Source organism: Stenella coeruleoalba (assembly GCF_951394435.1).
Source record: "Stenella coeruleoalba genome assembly, chromosome: 13".
Taxonomy (NCBI): Eukaryota; Metazoa; Chordata; class Mammalia; order Artiodactyla; family Delphinidae; genus Stenella; species Stenella coeruleoalba.
In genome coordinates, this window is record NC_137159.1 from 26,438,172 (window position 1) to 26,463,326 (window position 25,155).

Genomic DNA, 25,155 nt, shown 5'->3' on the forward strand with positions numbered 1-25,155 from the left:
ATAGAATTAGCACATTCGCTGATTGGTGGGTTTGTGGAGCATGTTGGAGGAGGACTTAACAATCAACAACCATCTGAAACTCTACTTGGAATCAGATGTTTCCACCGTAACACTATGTTGCTTCTCTTTTGAGCTTCCATTTGTGGCTATTTCTTTCTAAAACTTCAACCCAGGCAAGAAAGTAACTGATTATTTGAAAATCCAACCAACCAAACCGAGTTCTCTCTCCCTTATAGCAAGGCTACAGTTTGTTAAACAAACAAATGAACAAACAAAAACAAACAAATCCCTCCTCCTCGATTCTAGACACTTTATGAAAGGCATGTGAAGACCCACTTACTCAGCAGGTGCAGGTGGGAACGTGTCTAAGATACTCAGGAACCCCGGATTCTTTCCTGGGCTCTGCCACTGACTCAACCCAAAAGTGAGTTTTGCGAAAAGCACTCTGATCTGCGTTCATTCAGTCACCATGAACTGAAGGCCTGTGTGGATAAGATGCTACGTGAGCTAGGTGCTGTAAGGGGTACAGAAACAAAACTAAGATTTATCTCAATGTTCACTGTGCTATGTTATCTCATTTAATCTTCAAAACAGCATCATGAGGTAGGTACTACTGTTATGCCCATTTTCTTGAGGAGAACATCCACTCAGAAAGGTTAAGGAACTTACTTGTCCAAAGTTTCATGGTAAGTGTTGAATGGGGACTCAAACCTGGCTTCCTCTAACTTCTTCATTCTAATATTTCTCCATATAAAGGCAAGCAAGACATGGTTCCCAAACTCAAGTAGCTCATAATGCATATGGAAAGGGGGTGACAAAGATATGGAGAGCTAGACTATAAAGCAGAACATACAACAAAGGGGTGATCACGGTATGGTGGAGGGAATCTGAGAAAGTTTCTGGAAAAAAGTGGCATTAAGCTGGGAAGTAAATGATACATAGAATCTCCACAGATGGAAATGGGGATTAAGAAGAAAGTATTTCAGGTAGAGACAAAAATACACGGGGTGGGGGGAAAGGTTAGACAACCACAAGTGGTCCAGTTTGGCTAAATATCACCCCTGGATTCCAAAGAGGGGTCCTATGCTTTGGAAGCCTTCAGCAGAGTATGTGTGTAGAGCAGAGTGGATCACAAAACAACTTCCCTGCTTTCAATTCTGCAACCCACAAACACAAACCAGCCTCACAAATGGCCCCTGGCCGAGAGCTGGAGGTTGAAGCAGGAGGACAAATTTGAATCTACTTGAGTCTCCGGTGGTGTCACTAGAGACTGGAGGCAGCCCATGGTTACAGCATAGCTCTGAGACTGCAGGGAAGCCTGCTGAGTGGAGTAGGGCACTGCGATGGCAGATGCACTAGGTTGACTGGGCGGGGATTCTACCAGCAGGCTTTGGGTTACCAAAGGGAGCCTGTTCCAGAATAAAAAACTGTACAGAGGCCTACACAATTTCTAAAGAACCTATTTCAGCTACAGAACGTATGCAAATATCCCTTCAAACATATACACAATAGAGGGACAATCACTGGATATAAAAATATCCAGCAATTCAAAAGGAGTGGACCCATCCGTGTGTTCAGGACAAGCAGCCTCTCAGGAGACAGAGCTATTGCCACAAACAGGAGAAAACAAAAAAATCTCAATGGGACTTGAGACTGCCACGTTGATGAGAACAGGCTATCATAAAAGAGGAACAACTGACTTTCCTGGCAGTCCAGTGGTTAAGACTCTGCACTTCCACTGCAGGGGGCATGGGTTTGATCCCTGGTCGGGGAACTAAGATCCCACATGCAGCGTGGCGTGGTCAGAAAACAAACAAAACGGAGCAATATGAAAAGAACATTCTTAGAGGAGAAAAACGCAATTGCCAAAACAAAACTCCCAATGAAGATAGTAACCAGCAGACGGTAAACTGCAGTAAACCTAACTAGTGAATATCATACAGAATATCAACTCAAGAAATTTCCCCTAAACTAAGAGAAAAAAAGCAGAAAATTATGAAAGAAATAAAAAGAAATACAGTTTAGGAGATCCAATATACATTGTTATATAGTGGTAGGGTATTTTTTGTTTTTTCTTTCTTTTCTCTGGAAAGATACATCAAGATGTAATGTCACTTGTGTCCTACCTGACAGCAGTGAATACAATTTTGTATCAAACAACTTTTCAAACAAAGGCTAAAATGATGTGCAACTTCACAGTACCCATATCTCAGACAAAGCTACCTAACCAAAGCAAACGATTTTCCTTCTCATGAGATAAAATTCCAATATAGAATGGTGAAATGCCACGCCCAATAAAAAAAGAGATCAGCAGAGGAAGACCACTACTCATAAGGTCTCCTTCTCATCAAATTTCACCATCACTGAGAATCACTGTCTAGTAGAAACATGACATATCTCTAGGTATTTTAGAACAGAAAGGAAGTTTAAAACCATGCTACAACTAGGAGCTATAGTCAGGGGGAACTGATCAGATGAAAAAGAAGCCAAAATCAAAGAAAAAAATTGAAGAAAATCTCTGAAGATGTGAGACTTTCCACCAGAGAAACTCACTAAGTACCAGAAAGGATTTAATATAGATTTACATACACAGCTTTCACACACACACACCCCCAGACCTAACCTAGCAAGATGTCAACAATTCATGAAAGCAAAACAAAACAAAAACTTAAGGAGGGGGAAAACATTAATTACTTATAAAAAAAAAAGATCAGAGCCATATAACACTTCCCTACAACAGAAACTAAAGACATTTTAAGACAAGAAATCACTCAGAAATTATACCAACCACATTCTGAAAAAAAAATGCTCTAAAATATATTTCAACCAATTGGAAAATGAATCAAAATAAAGAATTAAGAAATGGGAAGAAGTAATAAGAAGACAGTGGTCAGTGAATGACCAGTAGAACAGTTAAGTATAAAGTAATTATTATGAATGTGGTGAAGAAGTTTACTGCCAATTTCTATAGTTAAAAGAGAAATTTCAGGGAATTTCCTGGTGGTCCAGTGGACTTGGTAGGACTTGGTACTTTCACTGCTGGTATCCAGGTTCAACCCCTGGTCAGGAAACTAAGATCCCACAAGCCTTGTGGCATGGCCAGAAAAAAAAAAAAAAAAGACAGAGAGAGAGAGAGAAATGTCACTACGTAAAAACATTCTGGATCTATAAAGCTATAGATTTCTATACCTGGGGGATGGAGTCTGGAGAAGAAAGTAATACAAAAAAGTAGTAAAATTTATTTTTTTCTTTCATAGAGACCCCATTAACATTGATAAATAGGTTTAAACATTTATATATATATATATATTTTATTGAAGTATAGTTGTTTTACAATGTTATATTAGTTTCAGGTGTACAGCATAATGATTCTGTATTTTTGCAATTTATACTCCATTATAGTTTATTACAAGATAATGGCTATAATTCTCTGTGCTGTACAGTATACCCTTGTTGCCTCATCTATTTTATACATGGTAGTTTATACCTGTTAATCCTACATCCCTAATTTGTTCCTCCCCCTTCCCTCTCTCCTTTGGTAACCACAAGTTTGTTTTCTATATCTGTGAGTCTTAAACATGTATATTTTTAATTTAAACGTTTCCACTAGTAGAGTAAAAATAGTAAAATTTCCATACGAATGAAGGGGAGATAAATGAAAGAAATATTCAAATACAGCAAAAAGGAAAAAAAGGAGATGAAAGCACAAAATAAGGTGGCAGGAATAAATTAAACATAATCATGATAAAAGAGAAAAATTCCCAGGAAAGGCAAACCCTAAGATTGGGTAAAAGCTAAAAATCCTGTTCATAAGTGAAACGCCTAAAACAAGATGACATACATTAGCTGAAAGTAGAGGGGCAGCAAAATCCACCAGGTAGATGCAAATAAAACGAATGCAGATGTGGCAAAGCTGTATTAAGAAAAAAAAAGCACTGGGACTTCCCTGGTGGTCCAGTGGTTAAGACGCCACGTTCCCAATGCAGGGGGCCCGGGTTCGATCCCTGGTCATGGAACTAGATACCGCATGCCACCAATAAGAGCCCACATGCCAAATAAATTAATTTAATTAATTTTTTTAAAAAGCATTAAATTCTACAAGACTAGTAAAGCAATAAAGACGCCACAAAAAAGTCATGAACCTTTTTACATGGAATAATAAAGCACTGAAATACAAAAATATAAAGTCAATTAAAACTACAAGGAGAAACAGACAAAACACAATAAAAGAACAACACTTTAGTACACTTCTCTCAGAATTTAATAAAAACAGTAGACTCTCAGAATAAGAATTTGGAGGATAAGACTCTTAATCATTATTTTTTCCCACATATCTGAAACTGGGATACATCTTATAATGCTTACTAAACGTAATAGACATTTTAATTATTCCTTAGAAGTGTCACTAAATTGATAATGTCTTATAATCAATGACATCTTGGAATTTATAAAATATGTCACATCAAACTACATATACCTTACAGATAATACATATTCTTCTTAAAAGTCCATGGCACACTTATCAAAATTGATCATAGATAGTCAATGAAGAAAATCTCAGTAAGTTTCCTCAGTGAGAAACTGGATAAGCCACATTGATCATAACAAAATAAACTCAGAATTAACAAAATAATAAACATACAAAATCTACTCAGAATATGCAAAACACTAAAAATAAATCTTAGGCAAAAAATAAATTAAAATTACAAACTCTTCAGAAATTTCAGTTAAATTCTCATATGTCAAAATCTAGAAGACAGGGCCAAAGCTTATCCCATGAAAAAAATTTCCTGTTGCAAATGCTTTTATTATTAAGGCAGAAAAAAGGGAAAAATACACAAATTAATCATTCACACTAAAGAGCTTTAAAAATGCAAAGAAATTCTGAGAAATAAATAAATTTAAAAGCAAAAATTAATGAATTAGAATGCAAGCCCCAATAGAATTAAAAATTAAAATCCATTAATTGGGTCTTTTAAAAAAGGACAAATAAATAGACAATCATCTATCAAACCTATTCCTCCCAAAATATTCACACAGATAAGCAACATCAGACAAAAGATACAAAAACTCTTGATACAGAAGAATTTAAAGTATAAAAGAATACATGTAATAATTTTACATTATTAAATTTGAAAATCTCAATAAAAGGGCAATTTTCTAGAAAACAAAATTATCAAAACTGATTAAAAACCCTGAATAATAACTGAGGAAGAAACAGTTGTCTAATAACTATTCCCCCCAAACAGCACTGAATCCATGTAATTTTAAAACTGATTTCTGTCATACCTTCAAGGAATAGATAATTTCTATGCTAAAAATAATACAAAGCTTCCAGTTCACTTTCATAACCCTGATGGTAAAACCTGTCAAAAACTGTACACATAAATATAATACCAATTAAATTTAATACACACAAAATTCCAAACATATTAGCAAATTAATGCAACAGTACACCATGACCAAAAGGGTTTATTCTAGGAATGTGAGGATGACATCATTACCCAATCTATGACTAAAACTAAAAGGAAGAAAGAAAAATCCCACGGTTAACTCACTAGGTGCTAAAAAAGGCTTTTGATGAAAACTCAACATCTGTTACTGATAAAAACAGTTAATATCCTAGTAATAGAAGTACCTCCTCCACATGGTCTATTGAAATGAATGACAAGCACAGATCTTAACAATGATACATTAGAGGTACTTTCGCTAAACACAGAAAACATAAAAGTGACTACCATCACTGCTATTATTCAATATTGTTCTGGAACTTCTATCCAACAAAAGAAAACAGAAATGAGGTTTGGATATTGGAAAACTCTTACAACTGATTAGAATTTAGAGAAAACTATTATTTTCTAAAATATCAAGCAAATAAAGCAAAAAAAAAATTAATGTGAGAATTAAGTCACACAAGACATACAACAATCAACTGCTTTTCTTTCAAATAGCAATAACCAGTTTGAAACAGATGAAGGGAAAACAGATCCCAGTCACAATAACAACAAAATATATAATCACTCAGGAATAAACTAAACAAGACTATTACTGGGGATTCAGATAAAAACTTGGGGAAAATCAGACTCCTGTAGATTTTAAAGTCACACAAAGAATAAAACCTTAAAAGCAAGAGAAAAAAAACCAAGTGCCTGTTTTTATAATCTTGGCTTGTAAGAGGTCTTTTTAAACTTTCACGTCAAAGGCAGTAACTAAGAAGAAAACAATAGACTTGACCACATAAAAACTTAAAAGCATTATATTGCAAAATACATCATACAGAAAAGGAAAGAAAAGATGACAAACTGGTGAGAGTATCGACAATATATGACAGAGTTAAGATATATTTTTTAACATCTTTATTGGAGGATAATTGCTTTACAATGGTGTGTTAGTTTCTGCTTTATAACAAAGTTATACATATACATATATCCCCATAACTCTTCCCTCTTGAGTCTCCCTCCCTCCCTCCCACTCTCCCTATCCCACCCCTCTAGGTGGTCACAAAGCACAGAGCTGATCTCCCTGTGTTATGCGGCTGCTTCCCACTAGCTAGCTATTTTACATTGGGTAGTGTATATATGTCCATGACACTCTCTCACTTTGTCACAGCTTACTCTTCCCCCTCCCCATATCCTCAAGTCCATTCTCTAGTAGGTCTGCGTCTTTATTTCCGTCTTGCTCCTAGGTTCTTCATGATCTTTTTTTTTTTTTAGATTCCATATATATGTGTTAGCATACGGTATTTGTTTTTCTGTTTCTGACTTACTTCACTCTGTATGACAGACTCTAGGTCCATCCACCTCACTACAAATAACTCAATTTCATTTCTTTTTATGGCTGAGTAAAAACTGTATATGTATATATGTGCCACATCTTCTTTATGCATTCATCTGTTGATGGACACTTAGGTTGCTTCCATGTCCTGGCTATTGTAAATAAAGCTGCAATGAACATTGTGGTACATGACTCTTTTTGAATTATGGTTTTCTCAGGGTATATGCCCAGTAGCGGGATTGCTGGGTCCTATGGTAGTTCTATTTTTAGTTTTTTAAGGAACCTCCAGACTGTTCTCCATAGTGGCTGTATCAATTTACATTCCCACCAACAGTGCAAGAGGGTTCCCCTTTCTCTACACCCTCTCCAGCATTTATTGTTTGTAGATTTTTTGATGATACCCATTCTGACCAGGTGAGATGATATCTCATTGTAGTCTTGATTTGCCTTTCTCTAATGATTAATGATGTTGAGCATTCTTTCATGTGTTTGTTGGCAATCTGTATATCTTCTTTGGAGAAATGTCTATTTAGGTCTTCTGCCCATTTTTGGACTGGGTTGTTTTTTATTTTGATATTGAGCTGCACGAGCTGCTTGTAAATTTTGGAGATTAATCCTTTGTCAGTTGCTTTATTTGCAAATATTTTCTCCCATTCTGAGGGTTGTCTTTTGGTCTTGTTTATGGTTTCCTTTGCTGTGCAAAAGCTTTTAAGTTTCATTAGGTCCCATTTGTTTATTTTTGTTTTTATTTCTATTTCTCTAGGAGGTGGGTCAAAAAGGATCTTGCTGTGATTTATGTCATAGTGTTCTGCCTATGTTTTCCTCTAAGAGTTTGATAGTTTCTGGCCTTACATTTAGGTCTTTAATACATTTGGAGTTTATTTTTATGTATAGTGTTAGGGAGTGTTCTAATTTCATACATTTACATGTACCTGTCCAATTTTCCCAGCACCACTTACTGAAGAGGCTGTCTTTTCTCCAGTGTATATTCTTGCCTCCTTTATCAAAAATAAGGTGACCATATGTGCATGGGTTAATCTCTGGGCTTTCTATCCTGTTCCATTGATCTATATTTGTTTTTGTGCCAGTACCATACTGTCTTGATTACTGTAGCTCTGTAGTATAGTCTGAAGTCAGGGAGCCTGATTCCTCCAGGCCCGCTTTTATTTCTCAAGATTGCTTTGGCTATTCGGGGTCTTTTGTGTTTCCATACAAATTGTGAAATTTTTTGTTCTAGTTCTGTGAAAAATGCCATTGGTAGTTTGATAGGGATTCCATTGAATCTGTAGATTGCTTTGGGTAGTAGAGTCATTTTCACAATGTTGATTCTTCCAATCCAAGAACACGGTATATCTCTCCATCTATTTGTATCATCTTTAATTTCTTTCATCAGTTTCTTATAATTTTCTGCATATAGGTCTTTTGTCTCCTTAGGTAAGTTTATTCCTAGATATTTTATTCTTTTTGTTGCAATGGTAAGTGGAAGTGCTTTCTTTCACTTTCAGATTTTTCATCATTGGTGTATAGGAACGCAAGAGATTTCTGTGCATTAATTTTGTATCCTGCTACTTTACCAAATTCATTGATTAGCTCTAGTAGTTTTCTGGTAGCATCTTTAGGATTCTCTATGTATAGTATCATGTCTCCTGCAAACAATGACAGCTTTACTTCTTCTTTTCCCATTTGGATTCCTTTTATTTCTTTTTCTTCCCTGATTGCTGTGGCTAATACTTCCAAAACTATGTTGAATAAGAGTGGTGAGAGTGGGCAACCTTGTCTTGTTCCTGATCTTAGTGGAAATGGTTTCAGTTTTTCACCACTGAGGATGAGGTTGGCTGTGGGTTTGTCATATATGGCCTTTATTATGTTGAGGAAAGTTCCCTCTATGCCTACTTTCTGCAGGGTTTTTATCATGAATGGGTGTTGAATTTTGTCAAAAGCTTTCTCTGCATCTATTGAGATGATCATATGGTTTTTCTCCTTCAATTTGTTAATATGGCATATCACGTAGATTGATTTGCATATATTGAAGAATCCTTGCATTCCCGGGATAAACCCCACTTGATCACGGTGTATGATCTTTTTAATGTGCTGTTGGATTCTGTTTGCTAGTATTTTGTTGAGGATTTTTGCATCTATGTTCATCAGTGATATTGGCCTGTAGTTTTCTTTCTTTGTGACATCCTTGTCTGGTTTTGGTATCAGGGTGATGGTGGCCTTGTAGAATGAGTTTGGGAGTGTTCCTCCCTCTGCTATATTTTGGAAGAGTTTGAGAAGGATAGGTGTTAGCTCTTCTCTAAATGTTTGATATAATTCGCCTGTGAAGCCATCTGGTCCTGGGTTTTTGTTTGTTGGAAGATTTTTAATCAGTTTTAATTTCAGTGCTTGTGATTGGTCTGTTCATATTTTCTATTTCTTCCTGGTTCAGTCTCAGCAGGTTGTGCATTTCTAAGAATTTGTCCATTTCTTCCAGGTTGTCCATTTTATTGGCATAGAGTTGCTTGTAGTTATCTCTCATGATCCTTTTGTATTTCTGCAGTGTCAGTTGTTACTTTTCCTTTTTCATTTCTAATTCTATTGATTTGAGTCTTCTCCCTTTTTTTCTTGATGAGTCTGGCTAATGGTTTATCAATTTTGTTTATCTTCTCAAAGAACCAGCTTTTAGTTTGATTGATCTTTGCTATCGTTTCCTTTATTTCTTTTTCATTTATTTCTCATCTGATCTTTATGATTCCTTTCCTTCTGCTAACTTTGGGGTTTTTTTGTTCTTCTTTCTCTAATTGCTTTAGGTGTAAGGTTAGGTTGTTTATTTGAGATGTTTCTTGTTTCTTAGGATAGGATTGTATTGCTATAAACTTCCCTCTTAGAACTGCTTTTGCTGCATCCCATAGGTTTTGGGTCGTTGTGTTTTCGTTGTTTTCTGTTTCTACGTATTTTTTAATTTCCTCTTTGATTTCTTCAGTGATCTCTTGGTTATTAAGTAGTGTATTGTTTAGCCCCCATGTGTTTTTTTTTTTTTTCGGTACGCGGGCCTCTCACTGTTGTGGCCTCTCCCGTTGCAGAGCACAGGCTCCGGATGCGCAGGCTCAGCAGCCATGGCTCACGGGCCCAACTGCTCCACAGCACGTGGGATCCTTCCAGACTGGGGCAAGAACCCACGTCCCCTGCATCGCCAGGCAGACTCTCAACCACTGCGCCACCAGGGAAGCCCGTGTTTGTATTTTTTATAGATTTTTTCCTGTAATTGATGTCTATGATATTTAACATACGAGTTTTTATGAAGCCATTACAAAAACCTGCAGATCTCAATAGAGAAAAAAAAAAAAAAGCAAGAGGTTTGAATAGGCATTTCACTAAAGAATACTAATAAATGGCCAATAAACATTAAAAAGTTCAATTCACTGGTAATCAAAGAAATGTAAAATAAAATAACACACCATTCATTTTCTTGCCTCTCAAATCAGAAAGGATGAAAAAAAAATAACACCCAGTGTTGCTGAAAATATGAGAAAAATAGTACAACTTTTCTGAAGGAAAATTTTATAAAATATAACAAGTCTCAACAAAACATGTTGTTTTTCGACATCAAATTCCAGTTCTAGATTACCCTCAAAATTAGCTATTAAAAAGAAAAAAGATATAGCGACAAAAATATTCATCATTGTGACACTGTTTATAATAGGGAGAAATTAGAAAACTAAGTATTCAAAATAAAAGACTGAATAACTAAATGATAGTACACCATATTATGCAGTATACAGCAACCATTAAAGTGACATTACCTTGTAAAGGTAAAAGGAAGAAGACCTTGGATATCAAGTGACATGCAAGTGACAATCACAATTTTTGTTTTAAAAGAGGAAATGTATATATGTTCTATACATTTATATAAGTGTATATAAATATATACATTTTCTCCTTTGTAGATAGAAATCTAAAAGGACAAAAATGTTAACTGTTTTACCACTGGATAATGGGATTATGGGAGTAATAGTTATCTAAGTTTTGACAAAATTTAGTGGTTTAAACAAAAAACATTCATTAAATCCATTTCTGTTGGAAAGGAATTTGGGACACAGCTTAGCTGGGTGGTTCTGCCTCAAGGTTTTCCATGAGATTTCAGTCACGACATTGGCTGAGGCTACAGTCATCTGATGACCTGACTGGGGACTGAAGGATCTGCTTGCAAGACTCACTCACAAGGCTGCTGGCAGGAGGACTCAGCTCCTTGCTGCATGGGCCTCTTCACAGACAGGTATGCTGCATTATATGGCAGCTGGCAACACCAGAGCCAAATGATCAAAACAGAACAAAATGGAAGATACGATGTCTTTTATGACCTACCATAAAAAGTCACACACTGTTAAATTGCTACACTGTATTCATTAGAAGCAAGTCACTAAGTCCAGGTCACACTCAAGGGGAGAATTAAGGTCCACTTCTTGAAGGAAAGAGTATCAAACCATTTGTGGATATATTTTTTAAATCCCCAAAACAGGTGACCTGTGGCATACTCAGAAAAAGATAATTTATTTTCTAAATGGAAAAGTTAATTCACAAATACACACACGCATGCACACATATACATATAGACATATGGAGACAGTTTAAAAAACAAATATCCTCAATAAGTATTTTATTTGTCTGCCAAAAAAGGTAACACAATCCTAAGTTGGAATAACACATAAATGGCACCCAGAACAAGTTCTATGATATTCTATACCATTTAGACTACATCCAGAATGTCCTGTTCAGCTCTGAGTACCACTCTTACTAAAATCTAGGTGGAAAACTAACAAACTGGAGCACATCTCCTAGACAAAGTTACTTCAGCATGAGAAATAGTCTGAAGGAAAACGGTATTTGGTTTCAAAGAGAGAAGACTTCAGGGGGAGAAAAAGCAGGCAAATCATTGCCTTAGAAATGTACGAAGGTTGCCATATGGAAAAGTTACAAGACTTCACAGGCAGAATTTGAACCAATGAGTCAGAGTCACAGGTATGCAAAGTGGCTCATACAAGAACTTTCTAACAATAGGTTGTAAAAACAAGAATGATGCACTCAGTGAATGTTCCCAGGACTGCAGGAGTCTGTGGAGACTGAGGCATGGTGCTGCTACTCCCTCAGCTACCTCTAGTGTTCACGTTCAGATTGGTTCTTCCCTACTCACACTGATGTGGCTGGTGGTTTGGTGCTCTCCCAAAGCAACATACCTGACACTAGGGCTTAAGCCACGAGGCATACATGGAATGTACAGTGCTTGGGATAGCATTGTACATAGTATGCACTTTATATAAACGTTAGCTATTATTTCTGCATTGACTCAAAATGTGACAAGATGCTCTCTAAGGTCCCTTTCAATTTCTAAGACTTCATCAATTAAGTTAAAATCATTATAATTAACTACTAATCCTTATGGTCAGTTTCAGTAATATACTTAAAGGTAGGAATGACAAAATTAATCTTCAAAGCCAGGATGGCTGGACATGCTTTGGGAAACCACAAAGAACAGAGACAGTCACTTATATAGACATGTAAAAACCAAGAAAATCAAAACTAAACATATTCAAACAAGTCATATCCTCTCTGGTGTACATGGTCGCTTTAGGCAATGAAGGTGCTGATATTTTAAAAAGGAGATTCCAACTGGACTACTTCACCTACTCAGAGCAAATTAGATTATTACAATTAGTTTATTCACCTATGCCTGCCAACTACCCACCACAACTGAAAACTTACGTTTTGGGTGCCAGCAGCCTGGACATTCTGCCATGTTGCTACAGGTTCTGTAGCTACGTGCCACTCTGGGTGAGTTTTCGTGAGTAACTTCACAAAGGTGGATTTTCCCACAGCTGCAATGCAAACAGCATGTATTGGGATGCATCTCAAATCAGGGTTGCAGGAGAAGGCTGCTATTAAACTCTGTCACAAATGCCCAACTCAAGGGAACAAGTACCAGTTTTTCCAATTTCAAAACTCAGCAGCCACATCACTGTCAGACTAACCAGTCACCATAATGAATGCAGGCAACAGGGAGGAAAAATACCCTTAAGATTTGATTTGTAATTTTAATGTCCCAACCTCTCAGAGGAAAAGAGTATTTAATAACAGTTAAAAATGGAATAGACTCTCAAAAGTAGATGAAATCAGCTACATGTGTTGTAAAGCTTGAATCGCACAGTCCTATTTATTCGGTGACAGTATAAAAATTACAAGTTTTTCAAGATAGAAAATGAAGACAATGACCCTCATTCATTCAACAAATCTAACCAATATTCAGGGAGTGCTATTATGTGCTCAGACTGTCCGGCACTGGAGGTACAATGGTAAACAAAACACAGGATGGATTTTGCCCTCACAGAGCTTGTACGAGAGACGGATACCAAATAAACACATGAGTAACTAATAACAAATTGTATTAAGTGCTAGGAAAGAAAAATGCAGGATGGCTCTAATGTAGCTCAGGAGATCAAGGAAGGTTCCTCTGAAAAATGTTACCTGAGGTGAGACCTGAAAGACAAGGACTGGTCAGGCCAAGAGTGGGGGAAAGGTTGGGAAAAGAGAAAAACGGCGTACAAGAAGACAGAAGAGGTATCTGTGGCCCTGAAGTGACAGTGTGGTCAAACGAGGGAGAAGAATGGCTCAAAATGAGTGTGGAGAGGCTGGTAGGCAGGCCAGGGCCAGGTCACATGGGGGGCCCTGTACCATGGTAAAAAGTTTGAATTCTATTCTAAGGGCAATGGGATATCAGTGATGATGGGTTTTAAGCAGGGAAATGACCATGTCATTTTTAAAAGACCAGCTCATTTTTAAAAGACCACTCCACCTGCTGTTGCACTGATGTAGAATTAGGCAGACCAGTTAGAAGATAACAGTAGCTTCAACCAAGGAGAGAGCAGAAGAGGTAGAAAGCAGTGATTGCTTTGAGAAATATTTTGGAGATGAAATTAACCTAGTGCCACAACATTCACGTTCTCTTTTCCCATTTACACCAACATCTAGCCCATACCTTCCTGAATTCCAGACTCACTATCTAAGAGCCCTCCAGACATTTCCACTTGGATGTCCTAGAAACAACTCAAAGTCAATATATTCCATAAATGAACTCATCATCTTCCCCACCAAACTGAGCTTTCTCCCATATCCCAACCGCAGGGTAAGACAGCACTATCCACTCAGTCAGGACTTCTTCCTTCTCTGCCAAACCTCAAGTGGCCACCAACTGCTTTTGAACCTGCCTTCTAAAATTTCCACATCTGTCCTTTTCTCTCTATTCCCACCTCCTGCTCAAGACCAGGCTTTCATTTCTTGCCTCTCCAACTCTGGCCTTGCCCTCTTCAATCCATCATTCATACTGCAGCCACACTGAACACAAAGTAACACTGCTTAAAATCCTCTGGCAGCTCCCTATTGCCTTCACAACAAAATTCAAACCCTTTAGCATGGCCTATAAAACACATCAAAATCTGGCCCCTGCATAGACCTCTCTGCCTCACTTCCCTTCAGGCATCCTGAGCTCCCAACGGACCAAACTCTTTGCAACTCTAATCATGCCATGCTGTCTGCTGCAAATGTGACTTTGCATATGCTTTCTCCTCACCTGGCCAACTCCTACTCAATCTTCAGATTCTGCTCAGATACACCTCCTGTGTGAAGGCTTTCAGGACCCTGATGCCTCTAAGTTGGATTAGCTCCTTTGTGCTTGGCCTGGCAATCTGGGTAAGACTCCATGACTGCCATTGTAATTCTGTTTCTCTAAGTAGAAGATGGGGTTCCTTCAGGGCAGGAACCAAAGCCCAGACTAATGACCTAGCTGAATGAATAAAACAAGTAATACATTATTAATTCCACTTCCCTACGAAACCCACATTTGTTGAAAATCAAAACATGAACCATAACAATGTGCTTGGAGCTCAATCTCCCCTGTGAGAGGTGATCTTTCTCAAGTGAGTTCTACCCTTAGGAGGAACCCAAATGGAAGGAAGAGAAGGAAGGGGGAGGCACCCTTCCAGTCAATTCTATCAGCCACTCATAGTTACTGATCAGGAGCAAAGAGACATCTCAGCAGAAGAGCCCACACATCCAATATCTGACATTTATTACACACCACTCCAACTCCTCTCTGAACACACAGGGTAAAGAACAAACACATAAATCTGTACATCTTGTACAGTCACACTCATCTCTCAGTCCCACCTCCACCCAACTCCTGTGTGCCTTTGCACATGTGCTCAGCCTCTGCTCCTCCCACACTTCAGTGAACAAATGCCTTCCCCTGCTCTGCTCAGCCTGTGTCTAAATCCCTTCCCCCACTAAGCATAAGGCCCACCTCTTTCGCAAAGTTCAGGACATCTCCAGCTCACACCAAATTCCTACCACATTGGGCAGCTGAATCAAACAAGCAATATTTATTAACTGCCTCTGATACATTTAGCATTTAATTGTTTTGATTGTTTCATGAGCCTCAATTTTGGTTTCCTAACAGGATCTGAATCTCTGAGGTTGGATCACAGGAATCCACATTTTTAAAGCATGCCCCAAGTGATCGTGAGGCAGACTTATACTGGAGATTGCTATCTAGAACAATCTGATCACAATCAACAGAGGTGGTTTTTTAAAAATATGGGTTCCAAAACCACATCCCAGACTACTAAATAAAACCTTTTGGGCTTGTCATGGAGTGCCCAACAGAGTTGCAGGAAATACAAATTGGTTGAATTTGTTTATTATCAGATACCTACCTGTCCTGAATAGTCCCTACTTTAACATATTTGGCACAGATAGTCAATATTTAGATTGCAGGTTGGTGATTAAGCCTAAAACATGGTCTCTGGCTATGGGCTGAAAAATTATTTTAATTAATATGAAAAGACGAAGGTAACTGATTTGTGAGATGGGTGGGGTTGAATGGTTGTTAGAATTACTTAAATTTTTTAAAAGTTAAAAACAACTACCCAAGGAACGATTGCAGATGGAAAGGAAGGGCGCTGAGGGTTAGGGCGTACGAACTTCACCTCTGAGATCAGAAGGGCAGTCAGTACTCTGAGAAACCGACTTATGCCATTTAAACACACAAAACCCGGAATGCCAATAAATGAGACGTAATGGGAAATATACAGTTCCAATTAGAAACAGTCACACCAGGGCAACACCCCCACCTTGCACACCATCCCCCATTTCAAAGCTTTTGGAAATCCAGTTTAGCAATGAGAAGCCAGAGTTTCAGCAAAGAACGACAGTAAATCGTGGTGGAAGGTCCTAGGAGCTTTGCCATCCATGATGCTGTAGGGCTCGGAGAGCCTGGGTAATTTTCCATAGGGCGGCATTTCTTAAAACTGCATTCCAAGGGAACTCAGCTGCGCCAGGCACCACCCACAGATATGGAATAATTATTTTAAAAAATAATTCAAAAGTATGTATTTATATTAAAACTAGACATAACTTTTTTAAAGCTATGATACCTGACTGTAATAGTTTTTTTCTTCCTTTTAAGAAGTTTTGTAAAACAGAAATATAGATCAATGGAACAGGATAGAAAGCCCAGAGATAAACCCATGCACATATGGTCACCTTATCTTTGATAAAGGAGGCAAGAATATACAGTGGAGAAAAGACAGCCTCTTCAATAAGTGGTGCTGGGAAAACTGGACAGATACATGTAAAAGTATGAGACTAGATCACTCCCTAACACCATACACAAAAATAAGCTCAAAATGGATTAAAGACCTAAATGTAAGGCCAGAAACTATCAAACTCTTAGAGGAAAACATAGGCAGAACACTCTGTGACATAAATCACAGCAAGATTCTTTTTGGCCCACCTCCTAGAGAAATGGAAATAAAAACAAAAATAAACAAATGGGACCTAATGAAACTTCAAAGCTTTTGCACAGCAAAGGAAACCATAAACAAGACCAAAAGACAACCCTCAGAATGGGAGAAAATATTTGCAAATGAAGCAACTGACAAAGAATTAACCTCCAAAATTTATAAGCAGCTCATGCAGCTCAATAACAAAAAACCAAACAACCCAATCCAAAAATGGGCAGAAGACCTAAATAGACATTTCTGCAAAGAAGATATACAGACTGCCAACAAACACATGAAAGAATGCTCAACATCATTAACCATTAGAGAAATGCAAATCAAAACTACAATGAGATATCATCTCACACCAGTCAGAATGGCCATCATCAAAAAATCTAGAAACAATAAATGCTGGAGAGGGTGTGGAGAAAAGGGAACCCTCTTGCACTGCTGGTGGGAATGTGAATTGGTTCAGCCACTATGGAGAACAGTATGGAGGTTCCTTAAAAAACTACAAATAGAACTACCATATGACCCAGCAATCCCACTACTGGGCATATACCCTGAGAAAACCATAATTCAAAAAGAGTCATGTACCAAAATGTTCATTGTAGCTCTATTTACAATAGTCCGGAGATGGAAACAACCTAAGTGTCCATCATTGGATGAATGCATAAAGAAGATGTGGCACATATATACAATGGAATATTACTCAGCCATAAAAAGAAATGAAATTGAGTTATTTGTAGTGAGGTGGATGGACCAAGAGTCTGTCATACAGAGTGAAGTAAGTCAGAAAGAGAAAGACAAATACCATATGCTAACACATATATATGGAATCTAAGAAAAAAAAAAAAAGTTCATGAAGAACCTAGGGGTAAGACGGGAATAAAGACACAGACCTACTAGAGCATGGACTTGAGGATATGGAGAGGGGGAAGGGTAAGCTGTGACAAACTGAGAGAGTGGCATGGACATATATACACTACCAAACGTAAAACAGATAGCTAGGGGGAAGCAGCCGCATAGCACAGGGAAATCAGCTCAGTGCTTTGTGACCACCTAGAGGGGTGGGATCGGGAGGGTGGGAGGGAGGGAGACGCAAGAGGGAAGAGATATGGGAACATATGTATATGTATAACTGATTCACTTCGTTATAAAGCAGAAACTAACACACCATTGTAAAGCAATTATACTCCAATAAAGATGTTAAAATAATTAAAAAGTAAAAAAATAAAATATATATAAAAAAGAAGTTTTGTATTTTTTTTAAGACAAATGTTTTAAAGTATTCCCAGGGGTCTCATAAGAAAGGCGTTCTCTGCTTTTCCACTGCTACGCTGGCCTCCTCCTAATGAGCAGAACATCTGTATGCACCAAAGTCTCTCTTCTTCAGGCAGGGCCAAATGACAAATGCCTCCCTCTGTCTCTATGCTGAGCACTAGCCTCTTTTGATATCATTATCTCAGACTTATCACAATTAAGTTAGATCCCAGCTTAACTGTTCTCTTTCAATATACTTTTTAATATCATGAAATTTGGGAGGTATCAGATGTCATAAGCAGCATTAAATCTTCCTTTAGGGCCTTGGCTATCACTGTACTTTATTATGTGTGCCATGACTTGAGAAAGGGTGGGAGGTACTTTGTTAGAGTACATTATATCAACATGTTGATTTTTATTAGCACCAGGATCGTCATTCCACAGGCTGGATCAAAGAGTTCTGTTGTTAACATTCATCTCTTCCTAAATAATAGTTCTTTTCTCCTACAAATTTTTCTATAAACTACAATGTCTGTTATAGCTACATTATACTAAAAGCTAGTAGTAAGATAATAGTATCTGATGTAACACTCAAAATGATGTATTATTTTAAATTTAATATAGTTGTAGTTCATGGCAGCCTCTTTAAATATACCATCATCTTCAGGCATTTTCTTCTGAACAAGATGTAAAACCCTGTACCAAAAAGCAAACAAAAGCAGTAAATATAAAGCTGCCTATCTTTAAACAAAAAAATTCTTCCAAAGAAAATTTAAAGCCTTTATTTCAGGAACTACATTTGATGCTGCATTCATTCATTCAACCAACAGATGTTTACAGAGTAGCCACTAATGGTGGGTACTATAACTAAAATGATGAAGTGAGCTGAGGTGCTGCCCTCAAGGAACTTATATCAAGGCTAAGCACCCAGGATCAAACAGGCTCTGAGCCTAAAAGCATTCTGGGAAAAAAAAATCACTCAGCTGACTTAAATGAAACTTGATATATTTCAGCCCTGATTACTTTTATCTTCTTTTCATGAGAAAAAAAAATTTGTTGTTAAAAAAAAAAGTTCCTCACAGCTTCCAGAGTACAACTCAAACTTCTGCGTTTAGCATGAGACCCTTGCTGATCTGGAATGCCCTCACCACCTCTGCCCACCAGCTGATTCATCCTTTCACTGTCACCTTCTCAGTGAGGTCTCCTTGAACTCTCTCCAGCTCCACTTTATCCTTGGGCAGAGTTAATTACTGCCTGCTCTGGTCTACAGAGGCATCACACTGTAATTATTTGTTGACTCACCACTCTCTCCCTCTAGACTGGGAGCTCACTTTCTGAAGACAGGGACTAACCTTATTTCCTTTGCATCCTGAGTATCCGGCCAGGTGCTAAGAATGGAGATGGATGGATGGAATGAGGTGAATCACAGAAACAGAGAATCCAACTTATTCCAAACACTGTATATTGGATACAATGTTTGGATTAAATAGGTCTTTTTTTTCCCTAGAATTCTTGCCCAAATGTTTATACTTAATGAGAGTAAAAGATGACATTAGTGATGTTAAATCACTAATTTTGAATGCTGGAGGATATGTTATTTAGGGAAGCTCTCCACTGCTTTACATACAAGTCTCTGGATGGCAAAAGTGAGGTTTCTTCTCTGTTGGGTCTTTGAAAATCAAAATGAAAAAAACAAAAAGAAAAACAAAATAAAACAAAGTGAGACTAGTCTGAGTTGACTCACTGACAGTATTTCCTGCGGCGATCCTTTCTTCAATTTAGGTCTGTAATCATAAAATAACTGGCTTTGGAAGGCAATAATACACTTTAGTGATGAACACACTTAATAGATAGGCTAGGTATTTTATTTTTCAGATTTTAAGGGATTCTAGGTTCCAAGCTTTTGACTCTTAATCACACATGGCATATGGCTCATAACACAGGCTAGATGCCCTTACTTGCTACTTCACTGATCCATTTTCCTTACATGCTGCCATCTGCATCCACAGGATCAGATTAAGATGTAGAGCAGCAGGACTATAAGAAAAGCATATCTAACTCTATGATAAACATATCTAACTTCAGCTGGGACAGGGGTTCACCTTCCCCTGTTCAGGTTTCCTGAATGGATACTCTCATTTGGGGGGATGCCACCTGTGGTTAGAGAACAAGATAACTATTTGATCTGATAGTAAAAGCAGTTTACCGTATTTCCTCTGTGGACACCAATGACTAACTTCCACATGGATATCACAGCACAGGATTCAAGTACCTGGTAAACACTGAATGAGTACAATGGGCCAGGTGTGGGTTAGGTGCTGGTGACACAAAGATGAACAAGACACTACGTGGCTAACCCAGGGAAGGTACTGAAGGTGCAGACAATCTCAACAGAACTCAAGTGCTTGCAGCAGTTGAGGGTACAAAATGTTATGTGAGCACACAGAGGAGGAGGTGCCCCATTCTGTCCAGGGAGAGTCATCACAGTGTGTGGGGTGATGGAGAATAATAGGAGACAAAACTAGAAAGAGCCAGATTAAGGTCCCCCAGTCCACTTCTCATCAGTCACACTTTCTTTAGGCAACTGCATTCACTTCCAAGGCTGCAACAACTACCCCCACAAGTCAACAACTTCCATAGCTGAGATCTCAGCTCCAATCTGTCTCTTCACTGCAGGCACGTACCCTAATCTACCTCAGAACATCTATCTCTGTTTGTCTCAGAGGCACCTCCTCCAAGCATCACTCTTACCTCCCCAGACTTCCTCTTCCTTTATTCCCATCCTCAGTTTTCAGAGTCACTGTCCAAATTAAACCTCCTTATCCCTCACCTCCAAGTGGCCACCAAGTCCTGTCAATCCCACTTCCAAACTCTTTCTCAAACCATCATGTCTTCTCTGTTCCGCCATTCTCTCTGTTCAGGCCTACATCTTCCCTCCCTCCAACGACTACAATAGCCACAAAACCTAGTCTGTCTACTCCAAACTCTATTCCTATTCATACATTCAACAAATTGGATGCAAGGTACGATGGGTACTATAGCAAACGAGACATACAAAGTGCCTGCTTTATGAAGCTTTCTTTTTATTTATTCATTCTAGCCAATTCCCTTTTAAAAATCAATGTGGCCATGGCACATACTGGCCTTAAGTCTTCGGTATCCTCCCACAGCCTACACGAGAAACTCCTAGCTGTTTAACGTCTGGCATATCCTACCCTTCCAAACTCTTGTTCTGCTATCCTCTCACAGGCCCTTTAAACTTCAGGCACAAGACTGATATTAAAACTGCATGTTTCTTCAGGCTCTGCGTTGGCAAGTGTTACTTCCTGTGCCTGGAACACTCTTTCCTCTAGGGTAGGAATTCCTACCCCAGAGATTCTGAGTTTCCATGTCCAAACATAGCACTCATCACACAGCACAGGAATTATGTTTAGAAGTCTGCTCCTCCCACTTAGTTGTGAGTTCCTTAAAGGACTGCATGAGAACGCAAGAAGGATGCATAGAAATCTGGAAAGGTGAAGAAGAAAAGGTCAGGAAAATTGGGAGAGGCAGCTCAAACCTCACCTGATGGTCTGTCCAAACCACTTACTTTGTGAAATACTCTGTACCTCTCTGGGCTCTGAGGACAGAGCTTCCTTTAGGGGCATGTTTCCCAAAGTACGGGACAGAACATCTTTAAATAACACCATGAGGCAGGCAGCCCTTCTCATTCCTTTCAATGTTTCTGATTTGGCTGGAGAAAAACACACAGCTGTGGTGACTGGTCTCACTTTAAATTCAAGACCACTAAGTCCAAATGGGTCCTTAATGCCGCCCAGCAATTCTATATTTCTTCTGCTCACTCACCAGACTACTTGTTTTTTTTTTTTTGCGGTACACGGGCCTCTCACTGTTGTGGCCTCTCCCGTTGCGGAGCACAGGCTCTGGACGTGCAGGCTCAGTGGCCATGGCTCACAGGCCCAGCCGCTCCGCGGCATGTGGGATCCCCCCGGACCGGGGCATGAACCCATGTCCCCTGCATCAGCAGGCGGACTCTCAACCACTGCGCCACCAGGGAAGCCCTCACCAGACTATTTCATGTCTTTCCTCTCTCCTCACACTCACTCTTGGCTGATCTTTCTTCTTATTTCACCGAGAAAACAGACACAACCAGAACACCTTCACCAAGTTCCTGCCACTCCTGCTAGAGTCAGTAATCACTTATGTTGCCATTCATCCCGTTATTAGGGATAAACTGTGCTCCTAGGTAAAGCCAACCTCTCTCCACTTGGGCAAGAAATTCCATTCCTTCTTGCTTACTAAAATCACTCTGGAAAGTCTATCCTCTCTCCTGTTTCACCAATCTTTTCCCTCTCTACCAGCTTATAAATATCATCTAATTCCTCTTACAAAAAGAAAAAAAAAAACCAAAAAAACCACCTTTTCAACCCTCTTCCCATTTCAGCTACCACCCCACGTCTCCCCTTTCTAGGAAAACTTGCAAATAGTTGTCTTAACCCACTGTCTCCAATGCCTCACCTCCCATTCTTCTGGAACTTATGCAATCAGACTTTCACCCCCCCCCAACTCCTATAAATTGCTCAAGTTCACCAAAGAGCTCCATTACTTAAACAGCATTACACAGTCAATCATTCCTTCCCTGAACACCTTCGCTTGGTTTCCAGCATATCATTCTTTTGGCTTTCCTATTTCAGTGGTCATTCCTTCTCAGTCTCTTTTGCTGGTTCCTTCCTATTGCTTCAATCTCTCTAATATTTGCGTGCCCAGGACGTGGTCCTTTTCATCAACACACACAGGCTCCTGGCTTTAAATACCACCTACATGTATAACTCCAGTCCAGGGAGACTCTCAACTCTGGACTCATATATCCAACTGACTATTCAACAATCCTACTTACATATCTAGTAAGCATATAAAAACCTAACATGCCTAAAACCAAAAACTTGACCCTCTTCCCCCAGGCTGTTCTTCCCACACTTCTCCATCTAAGAAAACTGGAACTCTTGTCTTTCAAGTTGCTCAGGCCAAAATGATTAGAGTTATCACTGACCCCTCTTTATCTTATACTCCACATCCTCCTGTTACCAAATCCAGTGTACCCTACCTTAAATGAAAGTAGAATCTAATCACTTCTTACCACCTCCACTGTTACCATCCTGGTCCAACACATCATAACTCATCATTGCAACAACTTCCTGACACCTTCTATTTTCAACATATCAGCCAGAGTGATCTTTTTATAATCTAAGTCATATCATGTCACTTGACTGCTCAAACCTTCCAACAGTTTCCCATCTCAACCAGAGTAAAAATCCATAATGGACTATACAGTCTATACAATCTAGCCACCTCTTACCAACTGACCTCATCTGCCCCCACCTTCCCCCTTGCACACTCCACTCCAGCCACAACGACTTTCCGCCTGTTCCCTGAACACGCTTCCCACCTCAGGGCCTTTACACTTGGTCTTCCCTTTGCCTGGAAGATTCTTCTCCCCATTATCCACATGGTTCACTCCTTCACCTTCTTCAGGTTTTTGCTCAAATGTCACTTTTTCAGTGAGGCCTGTCTTGATCATTCAATTTAAAACTGCAACTTCCCTCAATCCCTCATCCCTGAATTTTCTCCATCACACTCATTATCTAACATACTGTTTACTTTGCTTACTTTATATTGTTTATAGTCTGTCTCTCTCTACTAGGGTTCCCTGAGAGCAGAGACTTTTATTTGTTCTGTTCACTGCTGCATCCTCAGTGCCAGGAACAGTGCTGGAATATGGAAGTTGTTCAAAGGGCTATATGTTTAATTTGTAAACTGAGAAATTCTCAGTTTGCTGCTAGAATGTCTTCAATACTTAACACTTGCTAATCCCTTTTTAGGGCTCAGCACTTTAGCAGGTAAAAGCCTCAAGTAAGAATTTAGTAACATTAGAAACATTTAGTAACACTGAAATGTTTTTATTTTAAAATTATTTTTATTTAAGGTACTGGACTTCTATTCTCTCTTATAACAGTTATTTTTAATTTAACACACGTTTTTAAGTTTAAAAAGTGAGCTGCTTCTAAGAAAAATGCTAAGAAATTATAGTGGGAACAGCAAAGAGACATGGCAAAAATAGTGAAAGTGGTATCTGAATGACTGGAGTTTAGGAACTCTCTTAGGGTAGGGTTGCCAGATAAAATAAGGACACCCACTTAAATTTGAATTTTAAGTTTTTTTGTTTTAGTGTATGTTCCAAATATTGCATAGGACACACACTAAAATATTATTCGTTATCGGAACTGCTATTTTAAATGGGCATCCTCTTTTTCTCCCCTAAATCTGGCAACCTTACCTTAGGAGAACAAAGAAATTGCACCCTGCTCCTTGTCGCTTCCATTTTTCTCTACCAAAACAAGCTAGCTCTTGTCCTATCTACGGACTGCGTGGCTTTTATGCCTCAATAAACCTGTCCCTGTGGGAGAGTACTGAGGCCTGACGTCTGAAAAATCCAACTGGCAAAGGCCCACAGCGCACCTTGAGAGGCGAAAGGTTTGGCAGCTCAGAACAAGCAGTCTGGCCGCATCTGCTCGAGAGGGAGGGGGTTCCAGGCCCCCTTTCCCAACCTCTCAGGCACCTGCTCTGCGGAGGCCGAGGCTTGGCAGCTACTTTCCGGCCCTTACCAATGTTGCCTTCGATGGAGAGCCTTCTGGGCCCGCGCCCCGCGTGTAGACCCCTGGAGGGGGGCACACCCTCGAGTGGGCGCTTAGCCATGGACTTGGAGGATGCTCGCAGCAGCCTTAGATAGAGCCGGCCGGCGATCATCCCACCGATGATTCACGAAGCGATCACTTCCGCCGAGAGCACTTCCTCCCACGGTGTTCACGCGCTCCGGCGCGCCGCTGACGTCAGGGGAGAAGTAGGTGGGTTGAGTTGGCTTGAGGGGAGGGGCCAAAGGGACTACTCTGTTCTCGCGATGTTTGTAATAAAGAGTTGCAAAAAGGAAGACTCCTAATGTGGGGTTACGGGAGAGTTTAATGACAATTGGAGTTGGTACTGTGAGGTTCGCCCCCTCCGTTTCTGCCCACTGGACAAACTACGTTTAAAACGACACATAAGTCAAGAATTCCATCACCTTTGCATTTTTGTATCGCTTTAGAATAAATTTCATAACTAAAGACAAATAAAAATAATGGTAATTTTAAACGAGTTTTTTTCCCCAAGTGTTTGTTGTCTGGCTCTTATTCTAACATGGGGAAAAAAATTGGACAGTTTTAAGTAGGAAAATGATGCAATCTGATGATTTACACAAATTAACTTTTTCCCATTCCCT

General features: G+C 39.1%; 1 protein-coding gene across 5 annotated transcripts in view; it reads right to left on the reverse strand.

Moving 5' to 3' along the window:
* DGUOK (deoxyguanosine kinase) overlaps window positions 1-24,690 on the reverse strand; it is a 36,420-nt gene extending 11,730 nt beyond the window's left edge. For 3 of the 5 annotated variants that reach the window (XM_079940221.1, XM_079940220.1, XM_079940222.1), the window contains exons 1-2: window positions 24,506-24,690; window positions 12,514-12,626 (exon numbers count right to left, since the gene is read on the reverse strand). In XM_079940221.1, coding sequence (XP_079796347.1) covers window positions 12,514-12,626; window positions 24,506-24,647 — 255 coding nt within the window. In that variant the 5' untranslated portion in view covers window positions 24,648-24,690. Of the gene's footprint in view, window positions 1-340; window positions 464-12,513; window positions 12,627-24,505 lie in introns of those variants that run through there. The other 2 variants (XM_079940224.1, XM_079940223.1) reach the window with 2 other exon arrangements.
* Window positions 24,691-25,155: the final 465 nt, after the last annotated feature.